Source organism: Pseudoliparis swirei, chromosome 7 (genome assembly GCF_029220125.1).
Source record: "Pseudoliparis swirei isolate HS2019 ecotype Mariana Trench chromosome 7, NWPU_hadal_v1, whole genome shotgun sequence".
Taxonomy (NCBI): Eukaryota; Metazoa; Chordata; class Actinopteri; order Perciformes; family Liparidae; genus Pseudoliparis; species Pseudoliparis swirei.
Genome location: NC_079394.1, coordinates 22185163 through 22208362, shown reverse-complemented (window position 1 = coordinate 22208362; position 23200 = coordinate 22185163). Strand labels below are relative to the sequence as shown.

The 23200-nt window shown below is 42.5% G+C and overlaps 1 protein-coding gene and 1 long non-coding RNA gene across 5 annotated transcripts in view; one reads left to right on the top strand and one right to left on the bottom strand.

Moving 5' to 3' along the window:
- Positions 1–23200, bottom strand: part of unc5db (unc-5 netrin receptor Db) — a 283470-nt gene that overhangs the window by 150547 nt on the left and 109723 nt on the right. The window contains exon 2 of the mRNA XM_056418402.1: positions 19653–19868. Coding sequence (XP_056274377.1) covers positions 19653–19868 — 216 coding nt within the window. The remainder of the gene's footprint in view (positions 1–19652; positions 19869–23200) is intronic.
- Positions 15686–18700, top strand: LOC130196360 (uncharacterized). 4 transcript variants are annotated; one of them, XR_008832229.1, is made up of 7 exons: positions 15686–15757; positions 16575–16599; positions 16842–17004; positions 17133–17221; positions 17631–17677; positions 17807–17885; positions 18201–18699. It is a non-coding gene; the product is annotated as an uncharacterized LOC130196360 (long non-coding RNA). The 4 variants fall into 4 exon arrangements; XR_008832231.1 differs by lacking the exon at positions 17807–17885 and having other exon boundaries at positions 17631–17764; positions 18201–18700; XR_008832227.1 differs by lacking the exon at positions 17631–17677 and having other exon boundaries at positions 18201–18533.

Sequence of the window (23200 nt, the reverse complement as noted above, 5' to 3'; positions counted from 1 at the left end):
TATGAACATTTTGGCATTAGTTGCATGCCAATTGGACAAAAATGTATCGTGCTATGGTAAAAAAAGAGTTTGACCTTTCCATGACCATGACCTTGACCTTTGACCCGATTGATCCCAAAATCTAATCAAATGGTCCCCGGATAATAACCAATCATCCCACCAAATTTCATGTGATTCAAGAACATTTTGACCTGTTCATGACCTTTGACCTTGAACTTTGACCCGATCGATCCCAAAATCTAGTCAACTGGTCCCCGGATAATGAACAATCATCCCACCAAATTTCATGCGATTCGGTTCAATACTTTTTGAGTTCTGCGAAAGATTTTGACCTGTTCATGACCTTTGACCTTTGACCCGATCGATCCGAAAATCTAATCAACTGGTCCCCGGATAATAAACAATCATCCCACCAAATTTCATGCGATTCGGTTAAATACTTTTTGAGTTCTGCGAAAGATTTTGACCTGTTCATGACCTTTGACCTTTGACCTTTGACCCGATCGATCCCAAAATCTAATCAACTGGTCCCCGGATAATAAACAATCATCCCACCAAATTTCATGCGATTCGGTTCAATACTTTTTGAGATTTGCGAATAACACGCATACAAATAAATAAATAAATAAATAAATAAATACACGGCGATCAAAACATAACCTTCCGGCATTTTCAATGCGAAGGTAATTACAGTGTTAGCACAAAGATAGCATACAGGGGCATCAGGGGAGCATCGCGAACGAGAGATCAGGTTTGAGGTTGAATACTATCAAGGAACATTGGGATGCTCTGGAAAAGCGTCTCAGCCAATAATCACACAATGTCTCTATAATCTATCAATAATATTAATAATGTCCTCATTCAAATAACTCTGAGGAACTCAGAGTAATGCATTCAAGGACTTTTCATTATTGGATATAATCGTTTGATTAAGTGGTTTGTTTTTTTGCGTTAAGTAAGCCTGCTAAAAAAATCATTCAATAATGATAGTGTTTTAGTTTTTTTATAATAACTTTTACATTGGCAATGGATTCAAAACTAAGGGGCAAAGTCACAAACAATGAAAACAATGAAATGTAGATCTTTCTGCTTTTGCATCCTAAGGGCTCGATCACACCAGACGCGACTCTCAAAAACGCGTCGCGAGCAAAACCATTGATTTTGACACCATTGACACCATCGTCTCCACGGTAAAAGTTAGGGTCTTTCCTAACCAAAAGCCGTGGGTTGATAGATCCATCCGTGAAGCTGTGAACGCCTGCATGCTGCCTATAACTCCGGTCTTGTATCCGGCAACATGGACGAGTACAAGGCAGCGGTCTATGGACTGAGGAGGGCGGTGAAGGACGCCAAAAGGAGGTACCGAGACAGAGTGGAATCACAGATGGAGCAGCGCGACACCAGGCGCCTATGGCAGGGGCTACGGACTATCACAAACTACCAGAGCAGACCCGCGCAATGGTGAGTGCCGACGCATCCCTAGCGGACGACCTGAACTCATTTTATGCACGGTTTGAGGCTAGCAACAACAGCGCTAGCTCGCCGGCTAACAACAACACCGTTAGTAGCCGAGGTGAGTTCTACCGCTGGGGATGAACACACACTCTCTGTGACCGAGCACAGTGTGAGGAGGGCTCTGTTGAGGGTGAACACCAGGAAAGCTGCAGGTCCAGATGGCATATCTGGGCGTGTACTGAAGACCTGTGCTAACCAGCTAGCTCCAGTGTTCACCGCAATATTCAACCTCTCCTGGCTGAGTCCGTGGTCCCCGCCTGCTTCAAGAGATCCACTATTGTCCCTGTGCCCAAGAATGCTTCTCCAGCATGTATGAATGACTACCGAGCGGTGGCCCGCACCTCGGTGGTCATGAAATGCTGAGAGGCTGATAAAGGACTACATCTGCGCCTTCCTCCTTCCTCCATGGACCCGCTGCAGTTTGCTTATCGCCCAAACAGATCCACGGATGATGCTGTCTCCCAGGTACTGCACACCACACTCTCTCATCTGGACAGCCAGAGGGGGCTATGTGAGACTGCTGTTCATTGATTATAGTTCAGCTTTCAACACCATAGTCCCTCCAGACTGGCGGCAAGCTGATTGAGCTGGGACTGAACACCCCTGTGTGCTTGGATCCTGGACTTCCTGACCGCCAGGCCACAGGTGGTCAGGGTGGGCAGACACACCTCAAATCCTCACCCTGAACACAGGATCCCCCAGGGTTGCGTCCTCAGCCCCTACTGTACTCCCTGTACACACATGACTGTGTGGCCAGGTTCAGCTCAACACCATCATCAAGTTTGCGGATGACACAGTGGTGGTGGGCCTGATCTCCGACAACGACGAAGGCCTACCTGGAGGAAGTTGCTGATCTGTCACTCTGGTGCCAGGACAACAGCCTCATCATGAATGTCACCAAAACTAAGGAGCTGATTGTGGACTTTAGGAAGGTACAACAACAGAGGACGTACTCACCACTGGGGATTAACGGGACTACTGTGGAGAGGGTGAGCGGTATAAATACCTGGGAGTCCACATCACCGAGGATCTGACATGGTCAACAAACACAGACACTCTGGTGAGAAAGGCAAGGCAGCGCCTCTACCACCTCAGGCAGCTGAGGAAATTTAAAGTTTCCCAGAGGATCCTTCAGTCCTTCTACTCTGGAGCTGTAGAGAGCGTCCTGACAGGAAGCATCACAGCCTGGTTTGGCAACTGCTCCGCTCAGGACAGGAAGGCTCTGCAGAGAGTAGTGCGTTCGGCTGAGCGCACTATTGGAACTACACTCCCACCCTGCAGGACTTGTACACCAGGAGGTGCAGAACCAGAGCCGGCAGGATCATGAAGGATCCTCACCACCCCAACAACAGACTGTTTCAGCTGCTGCGGTCAGGCAGGCGCCTCCGTAGTCACGCTGCAAGAACAGAGAGACTGAGACGGAGTTTCTTTCCTCAGGCCATCAGGACTGTGAACTCCGACCTCACCAGGACCCCCACATAGACCCACACAACTGCCCCTCTTAGGCACACACACACACACACACACTTACTGTAAATATTGTGTTGTTTTTTATTTGTAAATAGTGTGTACTTGTTGCCCTTGCACATTCCTGCTGAGCATTGCCACTTTCATTTCACTGCACACCCTGTGTGTGTATGTGACAAATAAAACATCTTGAATCTTGAATCTTGAATCTTGAATCCTATGGCCGTGTATTGTAGGCACGCTTAAAAGTTAAAATATTCTCAACTTTAAGCGTGAGGCACGGAGGCGCACCGCTCATCAATGTCACACTCGGCCAAGGCAGCCAATTGGTTCAAGCAAGAGGCGGGCTTTATTACTTTACCACGTCCTTCCACGTTTCCGTGTGGTATTCGCCGTACTCTTTCCCTTTTTTTTTAATATCGTGAACCCAAAATCTCCGCTTTTTGGGGGATTTTTTCCTCCTCCTCATCACACAACACAGCAAGGGCAAGAGTGCAACATCTGCTTGAATCCATTTTGTAAATGAAGTTTTATCGCCCGGTTGCGCACGCAGGCCCGCTCCATAGGTGCCCGGCGCGTTTTTGCCAAGGCATTTTAGTAGCGGCTGCGCTTTTACAAGTCGCGTCTGGTGTGATCGCCGCCGAAGGATGTACGGAGCATTTTAGGATATTTTAACTCATTGTTTTTGTTTTTTCACACAATATTTATTTTTATTACATGGTGAAGCATACTGTAAAAGTAGAACGAGTTTCAAAATCAGCAAACTGTCTTAGTAATGTCATTTACAGCAACACATTATCTATCCAAACTGTGTTAACCAGGGGCGGACTGGCCATAGGGGATACCGGGGAAATCCCCTGTAGGCCGACGGGGTTGGGCCCCGGCCAGCCTCCATCACGAACCGGCCCTCCCTCGGACATCGCCGGCCTTGACTACATTCTATGCTTCACAGAAGACGTTAAATTTACTCTTAATACTAAAGCCACTCTTCACTGACAGATTTATACTACTCCTTACGATTTGTATTCAAGCTCATGGTTTCCACACCCAGCATGCAACACTGCTGATCTGTATATTCAAACTCATGGTTTGGATGTTGCAGGTTTTCAGAGCTTTTTGGTGACTTGAGGATATTTTGCCTTGATACTTATCCGGAACAGCGGCACTCCAGCAAAGTTGAAACGTACATTTAAGTTTCACTTGTGGGGTAATGTTATCACGTAGCCTCTTGTAGGCTGAGAGGTACTTGATGGATGTATCCGGTCATATTTCGAAGTAATATATCTTTCCGGCTTTGATTTTTTTGGGGGGATTCTTTCTGTGCGGCCCGTTACCATGGGAACCATGCATCACACGTTCGCAGACGAAACCGTTTTTTAGCGTGATTCGACAGCATGGCACCAAAACGTAAATCCTTTAAAGGTGGAGCTGAAAAGCTCAGTGAGAAAAAAGAGAAGATGTCTGGAGGAAGGTGCATCACCTGGATGACCCAGTATTCAACACAACTGATACCACTGATGGTCACACCCAATCTTATTTTTCTGTTCTACAATATAGTTCACACTAATTCTACCTTCTGATTCCCGTTTCTTTATTGTGTGGTCATTCTCTGCTGACATTCATTCCTGAAGGCTCTGTAGTTTTAGTATCATTTGATACCAGCCTAGAATCAAGCATATTCATCTAGCAAACTATATCTACCTTGGTGTGTTACAATAGCAGTATCATTTTATTTCATGTGTCCATTCAGGCAAATTGGTGGAGCCAAATGTTATTAAAATAAAAAAATTCTAATAGAGATTGATTCCTTAAATAATTTTAAAAATCATAAACATACACATTATGAAGCATTGTGAAATGAATAATAAGGTCAAATATCAAAAAACGTGTTAAGTAATTATGCTATAATGTTAAGTGTAGAGGTATATTTCCAAGTAAGCCACTGATTGGTCGATACGTGCGATTCATTGAGGTGGGCCGGTCTCGCAGTAACTCCCGGGCCACTTTTTCCCCCTAGTCCGCCCCTGGTGTTAACATTTGCTAACTAGCCACTGTAAGCTAGTGGTAGTTTTAGCTTACGCGAAAGTTTTTATTTGTAAACCAGAGTTCCAGCACTGAGTAATCTTGTGTCTCTACACGTGTTGCAGTTCTGTGTGACATGCTAATCTGAATGCAGTGTGTCATTTAGTTCAGAGTAAGGTTCTAGAAATGTAATTAAGTCCTGGTTCTGGTTCACCCGTGCCTCTTTTCCCTCCAGTGGGCCCACACTGTAAAATGTAATAGTAAAGTTTACTTAAAAAAATTAGTGAGCTTTACTCATTTCTGCTTACTTTGTTGACCTTACTTTAAGAAACTTAGTAAAGAACACTTTTTGGTGAGTAAAGTTATTAAACTTATTATCTCAAGTAAGCTTTACTTTAAAAAAATGAGTGAGGCGGACTCGGAAGAAACTCGGGCGCACTCGGCAGCACTCGGCTCGAATACGCATGCGCAGTCGACCACTGAAGACGTTCTTTGCCCGAGACGGATTGGCGGCAGCGAGAAGGCAGTGCAGGTGTGCGAGTTACTTTAAGGTAAGTTTCAGCATCTCAATAACGTTTTGCCGTTCATGTCCTTAGTAAACATCGTCGTATCTTCGCCATATTGTTCATATGTGTATTCGTAGTTGAATGTTAACTTTACGAAGCGTTTAATGTAAGCTAGCTAGACCGTCAAAACCAGTGGTCCCCAAACTACGGCCGCCCGCCTCCCCATTTGGACCGGCCCCCTGAACAATACCAGAGACGCGTTCCGATTTATTATTTTTTTCACCTGGCCCGCTGCCGTTGAGATTGCAGTGAGACACGGAGAAAATGTGGAGTGGTGCTCTTCGCAATAGAACATCTTTGATGGGACGTGTCGCGTCTCGGCCAATCAGCGTTCAGATGTCCACAGCGTTTGGGAAGTTAGGTTAGCTTGAATGTTAGTCCGCTACATCTGCTGTTGTCACGCTGCACGGTGTAGCGATACTAACAAAGTACCCGTACGTTAAAAAAGATGTGATTTAGCATATTTTTAGTATCGATACTTCATTAAAAGAGCAATCAGAGCGCACACGCTGCTTCGCTCCATTAAATGCTGTCTGCACGCGCAGCACTCACAGCGAGTGGCGCGCGCATCGCTCAGCCGTGATGCGCGCACACAGGTGAGCACATTCTAACTAGCCCCCCCCCCCCCCCCCCCGGCTGGCCCTCCAGCAGTCAGGGCAAACGTTATGTGGCCCTCTTAGGAAAAAGTTTGGGGACCCCTGGTCAAAACAAACGAGTCACAATGTTAATGGCAGACATCGTCGTGGCTGTCTCACTCGTGTGCATTAACGCAGCACGACGGGAGTCACACAGCGCGACTGTCACTGAGTTAAGAGTGAATGCAATGTTAGGTTGAATGTAACGAGGAATAATTCAACCACAACCGTATGATGGAGAACTTCTCGGCCACAGCGAATGTGGTACGTTTTTTTATTTGTACTTGTACATCATTTCTTATTTTGTGATATTTACTGGAAATGACATCCATTATAACCAATAGCAAGTTTGAAACTAAGCTCCCTGCCAACCTCCCTACAGAGAATTTATGACTTCAATCTATCTATCTATCTATATCTAGGATAAGCATTTCTAATCATATTTGTCTGTGAAATCTTCCATTAAACTGATGGCTTTTTAAATGCATCTTGACGAGGAGATATTTGTAGTTTGACTAATTGCTTTTGTTGTTTCTTTTGTAGGCTTTGAAAAACCTGGCAATGAATTGTAAGTATTGCTTATTTTCTTCTACACACTACTGCATAACACATGGAAGTGTTGCCAGATTGAGTCCATGTCTTCACACAGAGTGTCTCCTGTGACGACCATGAAGGGCCGATGAGGGGAGCTGATGAAATCTGTTCAATCTAGAAGCCACTAGTTTTCTGCCCAGTGTGATGTAGTATGTTGTAATGTGTATACTGTAGGTCTAATATGACTACATCTTAATATATTTCTCTTTTCTGTTAGATTCTGGCTGAGTTCTGTCGCTTATCAAGCAAAAAACTGAGTTGCAATCAGAGTTCTTCAAAGATCTCGACAAATACACTCCTCGCTTCCTGGAGAAGTTCAAAACCCAGAGGGGGAAAGTGTCGGACAGAAACTTGAATATCTGCAACAAGTCACACCTGGGGTAAGTTTCTCAAGCAGTCATTTTTCTTTATGTGGTTAATAAAGTAGTGTCACAGCATTGCATGCAGAGCTGTCAAATGATTGTCCTTTAACACTTGTGAATTGTGTGTGTTTAAAATATTCTTTTAGAGTACAGATGTGACTGGGAGGTGAACAGCAGTCCTCCGTAGCTCTCCCGTCATCCTTGGAGATAACAACGCAGACTTCTTCAAGAATTTGTAAGGAGACTTTAGTCAAAATTATTTAATTCCACACCACAGGATGCCCAATATATCTCATGTGTTCTGCTTGTTCATCTTTTGTTATTGGCTACTTCTCTTCCAATCAGTGCTTCTACTTTTTGATTCACTTATCCCTGATTGGGGCCCTTTTAGTGGGATCTCCCGTCTTTCCAGTCGGGTCCAGTTGCAGCTCTCTAGTCGCCCCATTCAAAACCCAAAGGCCTTCAAAATGAAAAATTACACATCATATCACACCTAAATGGGCATCTGTGCACCTTCACATGTCTGCATGATGGTAGAGGGGTTCTACTAATATCTCCTGTTACCAAAAAAGGGTTTTCACTTGTAACATTATCGCTATTTCTTTGTTGCTTTTGGGAAATACGCTCGCTCTCCTGCCACAGGAGGTTCAGGAGCAGCCAATATGATGCAGGTGTGACAGCTGAAGATGGTAGGTACCTGTTCAGCCTCCTGTGGTAGGAGCACATTTCCCAGAAGCAGCAGTGACAAAGAAATGTGGATGTTTACCACGAATATGGTTGGTTGCCCACGTTTTAAACTTTGGTCTTTCTTTATTGAAGGTGTGAGTTTAGGATGGCGTGAAGCTTCGACTTGACCCTATGGAAACACAGCAGATGCCACCAAAGGGTCCTGATCGGGGTGTGTTGTGATGCAACTGCATCGACCTGTTCTCTGGCCCTTCTACATTCTGTTGTTTACATTTGCTCTATTATTGTTGTTCCATTCCAATAGAACTCTTTTATAGAAAATGTCTGTTTTTGTTGTTTATCTGTAGTGAAATTTAGCAAATGCCGAAAACGCTGTGTTCATCATATTTCTGCATTACAAAACCTAATCTGGCAACATGTTCAGCGTTTTAAGCACGTTGTTTGAGTTTTAAAACATGTGTTTTTCTTCTAAATAAACGTTGTCTTCCATTGTAACTGTTCTCCTTCTTTTGTTTCAACAACTTACAGTTTTTAGTTCAGCTTACTTGATCATTTTAAGGCAATCGGTTTCCTCACTATTTCTAAGTAATGGGATCTCATTGACAAGTAAAGTTAACTAGTTCTTATTAGTCCTGTTTACTTAATATAACTTGGATCTTTTAAGTTGTCTTTTTTAAGTTAACCTAACTAATAATTGTTAAGTTAACTATCCTAATGTTTACTGCAATTACATGAGTTGCCTAAACTTAGTTTCTTTTAGCTTTAAGAACTTAAAATCATTGAGCTACTTTACTTAGAAATGTTGAGGCAATCGGTTTCCTCACCCTTTTCAAGTAAAGTCAACTTATTACATACTTAAAGATTTTTAAGTTACATTCACTCGTATAATTTAGTTGTCTGAACAGACATATTATGAGTTGACTTAACTTACGTTTACTCTAATTACATCAGTTGCCGAAACTCATTTGTTTTTAGTTTTAAGAACTTAAAATTATTGAGCTACTTTACTTAGAAATGTTGAGGCAATCGGTATCCTCACCTTTTTCAAGTAAAGTCAACTAATTACATGATTAAAGATTTTAAGTTACCTTCACTCGTATCTTTTAAGTTGTCTGAACTGACATATTATGAGTTGACTTAACTTATGTTTACTCCAATTACATCAGTTGCCGAAACTCATTTATTTTTAGTTTTAAGAACTTAAAATTATTGAGCTACTTTACTTAGAAAATTTGAGGCAATCGGTTTCCTCACCTTTTTCAAGTCAAGTTAACTTATTACATTTTACAGTGTACGGCCTGGGCCAACAGCAGCTGGTTGCCAGTGTTGGCTCCAAGCGGGGGCCAGGAGTAGCGAAGCGAAGCTCTGCTCCTGGCGCAAGGTGCAAGGAAGCCAAATCTTTAGCCAAATCAGTATTTTATTTTGACTTGTTTCATAACCAGTTAAACCAACATGAAGTATAATATAATGCTTCATAGCGTGCGTTATTATAGTGTTAGCGAGCCATAGGACCAGAGAGAGACATTGCTACCTCTAATATGACCAAATATTACAGAAATAAATAAACGGTAACACTTTATAATAACTGCACGCTATGAAGCATTATATAATACTTCATTTGCAAATGGTCATTCTATTATTTATAAAGTGGTGAACAATGCTATATAAATGATGAATTAAGTGTTTACTCATCCTTAATTAATGCTTCATAGCGTCCAGTTATTATATAGTGTAACCGCAAGAACTATCTTTTCTCCCCACAAAAGGGCATCACGGCCACCTTAGAACCCCGATCCATTCCGAGATGTTTTTTCTCCCCGGGTTAGCTTTGATTACGATGAGAACGTGACCATAAGTATGTCTCCACCTACTATGTATTCAACTTTAACATTATAAAATGAAGAATGTTTTTCTCGCGATAGTCTGGCTTTCATTTTGGAATTAGGCATTTCTGGCAATTTGTTAACACAGCAACTGCATGTTGTAGCCTGGGGGCCAAGCAGGCTTTTTGGTAGTTTCTCACTCTTATCTGTCAAATCCACTGATTACCTTCCTCCCCTGCTGGATGCCCGGCATTAATGTGGCATTTGTTAACTGACGGATACCACCAAGTGAACCCTTGTACTTTTTGTCTGCAGACAGAACAGCAAACAACTGAGGTTCCAAATTTTATTTTGCCATTATCAAGCGTACGACAATTTTACAGACTTGCTCTTCTATCAATCTCTCCTCTCCTCCTTCTCTTCCTCTATCTCTGCAGCCAAAAGCTCGTTCTACCTGACCAAAATTCAGTCTTCCTTCTCTAACCCCAAAAAACTCTTCTCTATCTTTTCCAACCTCCTTGATCCCCCCTGTCCCCCTCCTCCTTCCACCCTTTTGCCGAGCCACTTTGTCGACTACTTTACAAACAAGATAGACGACATACGCTCCTCCTTTACAAATCCATCTTCTATCACCTCACCAACACTAACTTCTTCATCCCCCTCTCTTTCCTCTTTCACCCCTTGTCTCCCAATCAAGTTCTTAGCTTGGTGACCTCCGCCGACCGACCACCTGCACCCTTGACCCGTCCGTCTCCCATTCTCCAGGCTATTGCTCCTGACCTTCTGACCTTCCTCACCCATCTTATTAACAGCTCCTCTCAACTGGCTGTTTCCTAACTCTCTGAAGGAGGCGAGAGTCAACCCTCTCCTGAAGAAACCCACGCCGACCCGTCTGAAGTCAGCAACTACAGACCGGTCTCTCTCTTCCTTTTCTCTCAAAACTCTGGAGCGAGCTATCTTGAGCCAAGTGTCCTCCTATCTCCACAGTAACAACCTTCTTGACCCTCACCAGTCTGGATTCAAGGCCGCCACTGACAGAGACGGCCCTCCTTGCTGTCTCTGAGCAGCTTCACACTGCTAGAGCAGCCTCTCTCCTCTGTCCTTATCCTTCTCGACCTTTCTGCAGCATTTGACACCGTGAACCACCAGATCCTGATCTCTTCTCTTCAGGACCTGGGGATCTCAGGCACTGCACTCGCTCTTTCTCTTCCTACCTTAAAGACCGCACCTACCGGGTAACTTGGAGAGGATCTGTGTCTGATCCTTGTCCTCTCACTACTGGGGTTCCTCAAGGCTCCGTCCTGGGTCCCTCCTCTTCTCTCTGTACACAAATTCTCTCGGCTCTGTCATTCGTTCGCATGGCTTCTCCTACCATAGCTATGCTGATGACACCCAACTGATCTTCTCGTTTCCACCGTCCGAAACACAGGTGGCGGCACGAATCTCTGCCTGTCTGACTGACATCTCTCAGTGGATGTCTGCTCACCACCTGAAGATCAACCCTGACAAGACTGAGCTACTATTCCTTCCAGGAAAGGCTCCCCACCCACGACCTGACTATCACCTTCAACAGCTCTGTGTTGGCCCCTACCCGACTGCCAGGAACCTCGGGTGACACTCGACAGTCAACTCTCCTGACGGCCAACATCGCTGCGACGACGCTTCCTGTAGGTACATGCTGCACAACATCAGGAGAATCGTCCTCTTCTTACTCAGAAGGCGGCGAGGTTCTGATCCAGGCTCTGGTCATTTCACGCCTCGACTACTGCAACTCCCTCCTGGCTGGTCTACCTGCTAAGGCCATCCGACCCCTGCAGCTCATCCAGAATGCAGCAGCTCGACTGGTCTTCAGCCTCCCGAAATTCACCCACACCACTCCGCCTCCGCCTTCCACTGGTTACCGTGGCTGCTCGCATCCGCTTCAAAACACTGGTCCTGGCGTGCCGTGCTCTAGACGGATCGGGCCCGTCTACATCCGGGATATGGTCACACCGTACACCCGCACGTCGCTCCGCTCTGCAACAGCCAATCGACTTGTGACTACTGCACCTCGAGCTAATCACTCGAAATCCAGACTGTTTGCTGTCCTGGCTCCTCAGTGGTGGAACGAGCTCCCCACTGACATCAGGACAGCAGAAAGTCTCTACATCTTCCGTCGGAGACTGAAAACACACCTTTTCCGACTATATCTGGATTAAAACACAGATTAGCACTTCAGTGGCACTTAGATAGCACTTACTTATGGTACTTTTGTAGTTCGACTATGTTGAGGAAATGTTACTTCCTGTATTCTTGTTGTTCTTAGTTTGTACTCTAGGTTGAAATGCACTTATTGTAAGTCGCTTTGGATAAAAGCGTCTGCTAAATGACATGTAATGTAATGTAAAAAGCACAGCAATCACACTATAATGAACTTCCAGAAGCAATTAAAGCCTCTTTCCTGTGGAGGGACCTTCATGAATACAAGTAAGAGGGATTTCTCACTGCCTCTAATCACAGAGCATTCCAGCTGAGGTGTCACATTGGCTTTGTTGTTTGCCAGAAATCCCTTTTGGAGGCCTAAGTCAGGTCCTCTATTCAACACGCTTCCACCTGACAAAATATAATGGGACTTAATTGGTATGGCCCTCCACTGCTTCCCTCACACGTCAAATCACAACCTCGGCCCGGAACTCTCAACATAATTTATTGAACATGTAACGACTGTCGACCGCGTTGTGAATGTATCCCAAGGATCTTTATTTGTTCCAGCTGGTCTTGCCTGAGGGTCCACATATCTCCTCCATGATTAGTCATGGTCCAAACATAGAATCACTAAACTCCTACTCAATTTAATTCACGAACATTAAAACACAAATAAAAAGAACATAACTGGGACTTAAACCCAATGAATACAAATTATTGTAGGAAGGAAGTTTCAATTTAGACTTTGAAATGATTAAAATCATTGGCTCAGATAGCAGGATTCCTCTTTATTTTACTGTTTAATATAACTGACCAGTCTGGCAGAATTGATATCCAGTGCATCACTAAAATAGTAACGGCTCTGGTAGAAGTATTTTCATGTTATCTTTCTAGATATAAAAAAAAAGATTGGAAACCACAAGTGTTGTAGGTTTCTCTGGATCACATCAGCCCAGCCCTTTAATGAGATTTCCAAAGTCCATGGCAGCTGGATATGAGACTAGTTGCACATTTGAAGCGGGAAACATTACACTATCAAAGGGTTTTCTGGAGAACATCTCATAGGTACTGGGTGGATTCTTTTCACAGATTCAAGATTCAAGATTCAAGATTCAAGATGTTTTATTTGTCACATACACACACAGGGTGTGCAGTGAAATGAAAGTGGCAATGCTCAGCAGGAATGTGCAAGGGCAACAAGTACACACTATTTACAATAAAAAACAACACAATATTTACAGTAAGTGTGTGTGTGTGTGTGTGTGTGCCTAAGAGGGGCAGTTGTGTGGGTCTATGTGGGGGTCCTGGTGAGGTCGGAGTTCACAATCCTGATGGCCTGAGGAAAGAAACTCCGTCTCAGTCTCTCTGTTCTTGCAGCGTGACTACGGAGGCGCATGCCTGACCGCAGCAGCTGAAACAGTCTGTTGTTGGGGTGGTGAGGATCCTTCATGATCCTGCCGGCTCTGGTTCTGCACCTCCTGGTGTACAAGTCCTGCAGGGTGGGAGTGTAGTTCCAATAGTGCGTTCAGCCGAACGCACTACTCTCTGCAGAGCCTTCCTGTCCTGAGCGGAGCAGTTGCCAAACCAGGCTGTGATGCTCCCTGTCAGGACGCTCTCTACAGCTCCAGAGTAGAAGGACTGAAGGATCCTCTGGGAAACTTTAAATTTCCTCAGCTGCCTGAGGTGGTAGAGGCGCTGCCTTGCCTTTCTCACCAGAGTGTCTGTGTTTGTTGACCATGTCAGATCCTCGGTGATGTGGACTCCCAGGTATTTATACCCGCTCACCCTCTCCACAGTAGTCCCGTTAATCCCCAGTGGTGAGTACGTCCTCTGTTGTTGTACCCTCCTAAAGTCCACAATCAGCTCCTTAGTTTTGGTGACATTCATGAGGAGGCTGTTGTCCCGGCACCAGAGTGACAGATCAGCAACTTCCTCCAGGTAGGCCTTCTCGTCGTTGTCGGAGATCAGGCCCACCACCACTGTGTCATCCGCAAACTTGATGATGGTGTTGGAGCTGAACCTGGCCACACAGTCATGTGTGTACAGGGAGTACAGTAGGGGGCTGAGGACGCAACCCTTAGATGTTCTAAGGAGAGACTCTACTTCTACTAATAATATGTCTTGTTTGAACTAGAAGATTATATCAGTAACCAAAACGGTTCACCTATGATGACAACCCTAAGAACCCTATACGATAAGGTTCTAGTTAACACCTTTATTTCTTTGTGTAAGACTAACCAAAATGCCCTTCATGTGTATAATGTGGAACACCCCTTTAATACAAAGTACGTTTACAGAACTTGTTTTCAAGGCCTTTAAAGCAGACTGCGAAATATCCTTTGGGACCAATGGGGGCTTTTGACATTCCAAACCAGCACACATTTGGGGTCGGCTGAGTGGTTGTCCCGTAACCCGGTTCGAAGTTTCCTTGAGCAAGACACTGAACCCCCAGAATTTCCCCACATGGATAAATACAATATGTTGTTGCTAAATGTGCCAGTGTCCACTTTTCTATTATCATGCCAAACTAAAAGGGTGTTCAGTGTTCCCGCTCAGAGTGTAATGAAACTCTCCACTCTCCAGCCACAATAACAATAATGAAATGCTTTAAGGTAAGCTCTTTCAGGCAGGGTGACCCATAACTTACCCAATGCAGCCTTAACCCTTGTGTTGCCTTCGGGTCAATTTGACCCGATTCAATGTTTCACCCTCCTGTCGCCTTCGGGTCAATATGACCCGATTCAAGTTTAACCCTCCTGTTACCTTTATATTTACTAACATATTTTACCCTTGAGGTCAATATGACCCCAGCTATTAAAATCTCCAGAAAATTATTAGAATTAATATTGTTTTCCAAGTTTAAGTGTGAGGTACTTTATGTTTGTTTGTTGACTCCCGAAAGAACACCGACATTAAACATTGAATCGGGTCAAATTGACCCGAAGGCGACAGGAGGGTTAAATATTGAATCGGGTCAAAATGACCCGAAGGCAACACAAGGGTTAAAAGAAATATTAATTAGAAAATGTTATTAAAGAGCTTAAATATTTAAATGTGCAACAACCTGACAGGGAGCAACTCACAGTATGTGATCATCAGAGAAAAGCATTAGAAAGCCATTTCTGTGAGGGACGACTTGTTTGAAACTGAATTTTGATGAATTGGTATCTCCTCCGTCGAGCAATGCAAGGAGCTTAAAATAAGCATATAGCACATATTGCTTGACCCAGCTATGATTATTGAAGCTGCTTTTCTTTTCTTGGCTTTTAGGCTTAAACCATCTGAGATATTGAAGGTCAGTATATGTAGCTATGATCCGCACCTCAAACCATCTACTTGCAGAGTGACATGCTACATTAATGCATGATGACATTAAATTATCTCTCTTGTGTTTTCAAGGAGTGACCTGAATCTTTGTTTCAAAATCCAAAATAAAATGCCATTGTCTTCATGCACTTTCCAAGGATACTAAATGGCATATGCAATATTCTGCCAATGCTATTGCTGGATTAAAACCCAGACTTCTCAAGTTCTCAGTGAAAGCAGAAAAAAACATGGCTGCGTTCTAATAATAACTTCTCACTCGAGAAAGTACACTGTAAAATGTAATAGTAAAGTTTAGTTTAAAAAATTAGTGAGCTTTACTCATTTCTGCTTACTTTGTTGACCTTACTTTAAGAAACTTAGTAAAGAACACTTTTTGGTGAGTAAAGTTATTAAACTTATTATCTCAAGTTAGCTTTACTTTAAAAAAATGAGTGAGGCGGACTTGGAAGAAACTCGGGCGCACTCGGCAGCACTCGGCTCGAATACGCATGCGCAGTCGACCACTGAAGACGTTCTTTGGCGGAGACGGATTGGCGGCAGCGAGAAGGCAGTGCAGGTGTGCGAGTTACTTTCAGGTAAGTTTCAGCGTCTCAATAACGTTTTTCCGTTCATGTCCTTAGTAAACATCGTCGTATCTTCGCCATATTGTTCATATGTATATTCGTAGTTGAATGTTAACTTTACGAAGCGTTTAATGTAAGCTAGCTCGACCGTCAAAACAAACGAGTCACAATGTTAATGGCGGACATCGTCGTGGCTGTCTCACTCGTGTGCATTAACGCAGCACTACGGGAGTCACATAACGCTACTGTCACTGAGTTAAGAGTGAATGCAATGTTAGGTTGAATGTAACTGTAATGTAATGGTACTACTTTATAGACATGCGGAGTGATACGAAGGCATGTGTGATCAGAGGGGGGGCGTGTACAGTCGTCAGTCCGCTCTTGGAGTTACCCGAATCCAGTCAGTCACGGTGTTACGTATGGTTAAGCTAATAAAGATACTTGGGCTCAAAACCCTATTATTCCATAACACTACAGTAACGAGGAATAATTCAACCACAACCGTATGATGGAGAACTTCTCGGCCACAGCGAATGTGGTACAACGGTTTTTTATTTTTTACTTGAACATCATTTCTTATTTTGTGATATTTAATGGAAATGACATCCATTATAACCAATAGCAAGTTTGAAACTAAGCTCCCTGCCAACCTCCCTACAGACTATTTATGACTTCAATCTATCTATCTATCTATATCTAGGATAAGCATTTGTAATCATATTTGTCTGTGAAATCTTCCATTAAACTGATGGCTTTTTAGCCGTAAAAATGCATCTTGACGAGGAGTTATTTGCAGATTGACTAATTGCTTTTGTTGTTTCTTTTGTAGGCTTTGAAAAACCTGGCAATGAATTGTAAGTATTGCTTATTTTCTTCTACACACTACTGCATAACACATGGAAGTGTTGCCAGATTGAGTCCATGTCTTCACACAGAGTGTCTCCTGTGACGACCATGAAGTGCCGATGAGGGGAGCTGATGAAATCTGTTCAATCTAGAAGCCACTAGTTTTCTGCCCAGTGTGATGTAGTATGTTGTAATGTGTATACTGTAGGTCTAATATGACTAAATATTAATTTATTTCTCTTTCCGTTAGATTCTGGCTGAGTTCTGTCGCTTATCAAGCAAAAATCTGAGTTGCAATCAGAGTTCTTCAAAGATCTCGACAAATACACTCCTCGCTTCCTGGAGAAGTTCAAAACCCAGAGGGGGAAAGTGTCGGACAGAAACTTGAATATCTGCAACAAGTCACACCTGGGGTAAGTTTCTCAAGCAGTCATTTTTCTTTATGTGGTTAATAAAGTAGTGTCACAGCATTGCATGCAGAGCTGTCAAATGATTGTCCTTTAACACTTGTGAATTGTGTGTGTTTAAAATATTTTTTTAGAGTACAGATGTGAATGGGAGGTGAACAGCAGTCCTCCGTGGCTCTCCCGTCATCCTTGGAGATGACAACGCAGACTTCTTCAAGAATTTGTAAGTCGACTTTCGTCAAAATTATTTAATTCCACACCACAGGATGCCCAATATATCTCATGTGTTCTGCCTGTTAATCTTTTGGTATTGGCTACTTCTCTTCCAATCAGTGCTTCTATACTTTTTGATTCACTTATCCCTGATTGGGGCCCTTTTAGTGGGATCTCCCGTCTTTCCAGTCGGGTCCAGTTGCAGCTCTCTAGTCACCCCATTCAAAACCCAAAGGCCTTCAAAATAAAAAATTACAAATCATATCACACCTAAATGGGCATCTGTACACCTTCACATGTCTGCATGATGGTAGAGGGGTTCTACTAATATCTCCTGTTACCAAAAAAGGGTTTTCACTTGTAACATTATCGCTATTTCTTTGTTGCTTTTGGGCAATATGCTCGCTCTCCTGCCACAGGAGGTTCAGGAGCAGCCAATATGATGCAGGTGTGACGGCTGACGATGGTAGGTACCTGTTCAGCCTCCTGTGGTAGGAGCACATTTCCCAGAAGCAGCAGTGACAAAGAAATGTGGATGTTTACCACGAATATGGTTGGTTGCCCACGTACAAACGTTGGTCTTTCTTTATTGAAGGTGTGAGTTTAGGATGGCGTGAAGCTTCGACTTGACCCTATGGAAACACAGCAGAAGCCACCAACGGGTCCTGATCGGGGTGTGTTGTGATGCAACTGCATCGACCTGTTCTCAGGTCCTTCTACATTCTGTTGTTTACATTTGCTCTATTATTGTTGTTCCATTCAAATATCCCTATTTGTAAATATGATAATTCATATTCTTTATTATTAGCTTTTGCAATCATTCAGTGAATCACATGATCAATGAATTAATCATCGCACTCACTCCTGAGCATCTTTCACTTGATTATCTAATAATATCAGAATCCAAGTAACCATTGTGTGTTCTACCATAGAAATGCAACGTGAAATTTGAAATGTAATTGTGTTTTTTATGCTGCTCTTGTTATTAGGACTCTGATGACCTTCTGGACGTGTCCCACACCTCCATTGGGACCCTGACGGTGCTGAAGACATCGTGGCCTCCTCAATCGCTGGACCTGGAGTCTACAACTACTGCCATCGTTTTGGGAGGAGCAGTCGTGATGGGTGACCGTGATAATCTTCCCCGTGCCGTGTGGCTACTCTTCGGACTTATTTACCCCTGAATTTGGAGTATCCTCAACGAGTGAGGAACACCTTCTGAATTTATTCATAGAGTGCTTCTCACTTGGACCAAAAACCCTAAAATACAATCACTCAAAAATCTACTGATGCCATAAGGGGCTGTGTTCATGATGTGCAGTCAGGCTCGAGAACTTCACCCTTCTATCTCTTTTCTAGAAAATGTCTGTTTTTGTTGTTTTTCTGTCGTGAAATTTAGCAAATGCCGAAAACTCTGTGTTCATCATATTTCTGCGTTACAAAACCTAATCTGGCAACATGTTCAGCGTTTTAAGCACGTTGATTGAGTTTTAAAACATGTGTTTTTCTTCTAAATAAACGTTTTCTTCCATTGTAACTGTTCTCCTTTTTTTGTTTCAACAACTTACAGTTTTTAGTTCAGCTTACTTGATCATTTTAAGGCAATCGGTTTCCTCACTATTTCTAAGTAATGGGATCTCATTGACTAGTAAAGTTAACTAGTTCTTATTAGTACTGTTTACTTAATATAACTTGGATCTTTTAAGTTGTCTTTTTTAAGTTCACCTTGTAACTAATAATTGTTAAGTTAACTATACTAATGTTTACTGCAATTACATGAGTTGCCTAAACTTAGTTTCTTTTAGCTTTAAGAACTTAAAATTATTGAGCTACTTTACTTAGAAATGTTGAGGCAATCGGTTTCCTCACCTTTTTCAAGTAAAGTCAATTTATTACATACTTAAAGATTTTTAAGTTACCTTCACTCTTATCTTTTAAGTTGTCTGAACTGACATATTATGAGTTGACTTAACTTATGTTTACTCTAATTACATTAGTTGCCGAAACTCATTTATTTTTAGTTTTAAGAACTTAAAATTATTGAGCTACTTTACTAAGAAATTTTGAGGCAATCGGTTTCCTCACCTTTTTCAAGTAAAGTCAACTTATTACATGATTAAAGATTTTAAGTTACCTTCACTCATATCTTTTAAGTTGTCTGAAATGACATATTATGAGTTGACTGAACTTATGTTTACTCCAATTACATCAGTTGCCAAAACTCATTTATTTTTAGTTTTAAGAACTTAAAATTATTGAGCTACTTTACTTAGAAAATTTGAGGCAATCGGTTTCCTCACCTTTTTCAAGTAAAGTTAACTTCTTACATTTTACAGTGTAGGAGGATTCAAGTGAGGAATTGTACTGAAATACAGACAAACATGTGGACGCCTGCATAGCCTTTCCTTTAAATTACATCACGTTAGCTAGCTTTATCTTACCAGTGTTGAGGTCCTTATACTCCTGGGAAAAGTGCTCATTCTGGTGCACCCATTCCCCGTTGCACTTGAAGAAGATCTGTAAGGCGGGCGCGGCTCGACACCGCAGCTTGATGGGGTTGCTCTTTACGATGTAGGCGTCTTCCGGCTCCTGGATGAAGTGTGGCAAGGTGCCCTGCACCGAGGGTAGGGCGTCCGGCTGAGCATCCCCCGTGGCACCTGCAAACCAACAGCGTTGTTACTCTATCATCCCACATCTCTTATCTAAGAACGTTATTGAAATGAACAATAGCGAGACACATTTGTTTCAAGTTTTAGTCGTGAACAACACATTCAACACAAACAACAGTAAAACATCAGCAGCTCGCAATTTAAAAATGACTGCTCAGTGGAAAAGGGTTGAATTCAAAAGCTAGCATATTATAGAATGGAAAAGTGTATACAGAGAATACAATTTGTGCCCAATTCAAGCAAAACTGTTCTCCTCAGAGCAATTTGCGGATGAATAAAATGCGAGCAGACCAAGTGGAGAGAAATTAGGAAGGGACTGATTTCCTAAATTGTGCCGGTGGAGTTTGAATAGATCTTATCTCTGCCACAAGCCCTGGATTTTATTCCACAAATAAACAGCCTTTGCGCTGCCGCTGTCCCACCGTGTCTTTAACAAGAATTCACAGCTGGTCCCGCCCCTGTCTTTTCAGTTTTTTTAATTTCAAGACTATTGTTTGTCGTGGCAGCTCAGTTTTGGAAACGCCATTCTTAGATTGTGAGAGCTTGACTTACAAGGATATTCTATTTTCTAGTTGGAAGGTAGGTCTTGACCTCCATGTGCTTGCTTCCACACAGAGAGCTCTGAGGTCAGGGCAAAAAAGGAACAGGTTGTTTGTGCTCCTGCCGTCCCCAGAATCCTTCTCAGAATTACACCTCGGTCCCATCGAGGCAGCTCCAGCTAAACTATTCAGTGCCGTAAAAAAAGCCCATGAAACCTATTATGTCCCACCATCAAATCCAATTCTGTCCCCTGAAATCGAATCGGCCCTCTCACCACCTCTCTCAATCAATGTTCTCCTTGTTAAATGGGTAAATGAATGGATGCAGGTGTAAAGGGAGGCCAAACATAAAACAAACAGGCATTGAGGTGAATGAATGGGAATAAAATGGTGACATTACCTACTGTAGGACAGGTAGATCTTTATTATATTGTGAGAGCACACACATCCTTTAGCTATTCAAAAGGCCATCATAACCTGTTTTCTTTGGGTTCAATGCATCCTAGAAAAATGAAGGAACAAAAGCAAGGCAGGGCTGCTGCAGATGTTCTTTCATAAAACCCTCCATTAGGTAGCATTTTAGGATGCATTATATGTTTTTACATGCAGTGACATTTGTTTTGTGCTGTGAAAGCAGGTAATGACATTGCATTATGGGTAAAAACTATTGATGTAACCGATTGCCAGAGGTGGAAGTAATGTAATGTATTACATTTATGCGAAGTAACAAAGTTGTATTACTTGTATTTTGTACCACAGATACAAGTTGTTGCAGAGTGAACGCAAATGCCACAAGCCACATTTCTATTGCACAATGGCTCAATTCTGACTTGCAATTATTTCTTTCATTTTTGGAGAGCAATCTTTTTCAGACTTAGTTTAGTGGGTTTGAAAACCAACTCATGCTTTATTGTTTGTTCTACGTGGTTAAAACATTATGTCATTGTGACCAGCTAAATTTCAATCAACTTATAGCACTGTATAGTTAGATTTCTAAACACTCATATACATATATATATATATATATATATATATATATATATATTTATAATGCTATAAGATGAGAATCATAACACTTTATCAAGCATTATATAATGATTTATCAGGCCAAGTACCATAATACTTCATAATGTCCACATCAGTGTATTATAATTCCAATAGTTGGAATACATTATAAGAATTAATAATGCATTATAAAAAGATTAAAATGTATTACTGTGATATTTTACCTTTTAAGTAATTGTAAAATGCTTTATGATGAGTTGTGATTATTGTTATAAAGCATTATGAATAGTTATTAGTTCTCATTTCTGTACCTATATAGTGCAGATTATAAGGCTGTACATTTTTGCAATAAAGGCAGGTTTATGAGATAGTATTGTGTTTGACGAGCGAGCAGATTGGCAAAAAGACATACAGGATAATAACTGTAATGAGAAATATGACAGAATGCTCAACACCAGCAATCAGTGAACAGGTCGAAAACAGTCCTATAAACAGATGGAGATTAATTTTTTTTCTTTTCGTGCTGACATATGTCGGCGAATGCATGGGACAGAACTGGATGACGGGGTTCGAGGGATGGTGTATGAAGTCGAATTATTATTTCTATCTACAGAGGTACTCGGGCCAGAGGAAATGTGATGAAAAACTGACTCCTGCCAACTTTTTAATTTATTTCTAACACTGCCTCCTTCTTGTCTTTAATACATTTCCACCCATTTCCATATTCATGTCGTATATGAACTTTAAAAAAAACAACAACAAAACACGGCAAGAGAATGTACCGTGGAGAAATCAACATGGCTTAGCTTATATATACAGTATATGTATATATATTAGTGCTGTGAAAAATAACGCGTTAACTCAGTTAATTAAATTACAGGTTTAACTTCATTATTTTTTTTAACGCATTTAACGCATGCGCAGAATGAGCTTCCAATCCGTCTGTTGTTGGTCGTCTCTCCAGCAGCGTGTCATTCTGTCTCTAGTGTCGTGTTAACACGACTCCGATCTCCGTCTCGCGCGCCGCAGAGCTCGGATGCCGGCGTGTGCGCGCACATCGGGGCGAAAAAAAGTCACTTGCAAAATGAGCTTCCAATACACCACTTCAATCTGAACTATGTCCGCTCTCATGCAGACGGTCTGTTCATCGGTAATGATCCTTCCGCAGGTTCACCTACGGAAACCTTGTTACGACTTTTACTTCCTGTAGATCAGGGTCTCAACACGTCGATCGCGACCTGCCAGTCGATCGCGGCGTAGTGTTGGTAGATCGCATGACATTAAAGAGATTGGCCCGCCCCCTGACATGTTCTCTAGAGCACGTCTTTGTTCTTTTATTAAACTAAACGTCTGTTGTTGATCGTATCTCCACAGCAGCATGTCATTTCTGTCTCTTCGCGTTGCGTTAACACTTATCGATCTCCGTCTCACGCGCCACAGAGCTCCGTGCGCGCATCGGGACCGAGCAAAAAAAAAGTCACTTGTCAATCTGTCCACCTGTCCGTGTCCGGGCCGGTGAGGTTTCAGCTTTGCAGCGGTGTCCCCGCCGTCCCTTTCATCACGGCCCAGTTCATGAACTAAACCCACACAGTGAGTTTGCGTCAGCAGCTGCTAGAGGAAGACTAGAGGCCTTTAGATTGTATCATGGTGGAGTTAATGGTTGACAAACAAGAGAAAAATGTTCTGTTTAACCCTCCTGTTACCTTTACATTTACTAACATATTTTACCCTCGGGGTCAATTTGACCCCAGCAATTAAAACCTCCAGCAAATTATT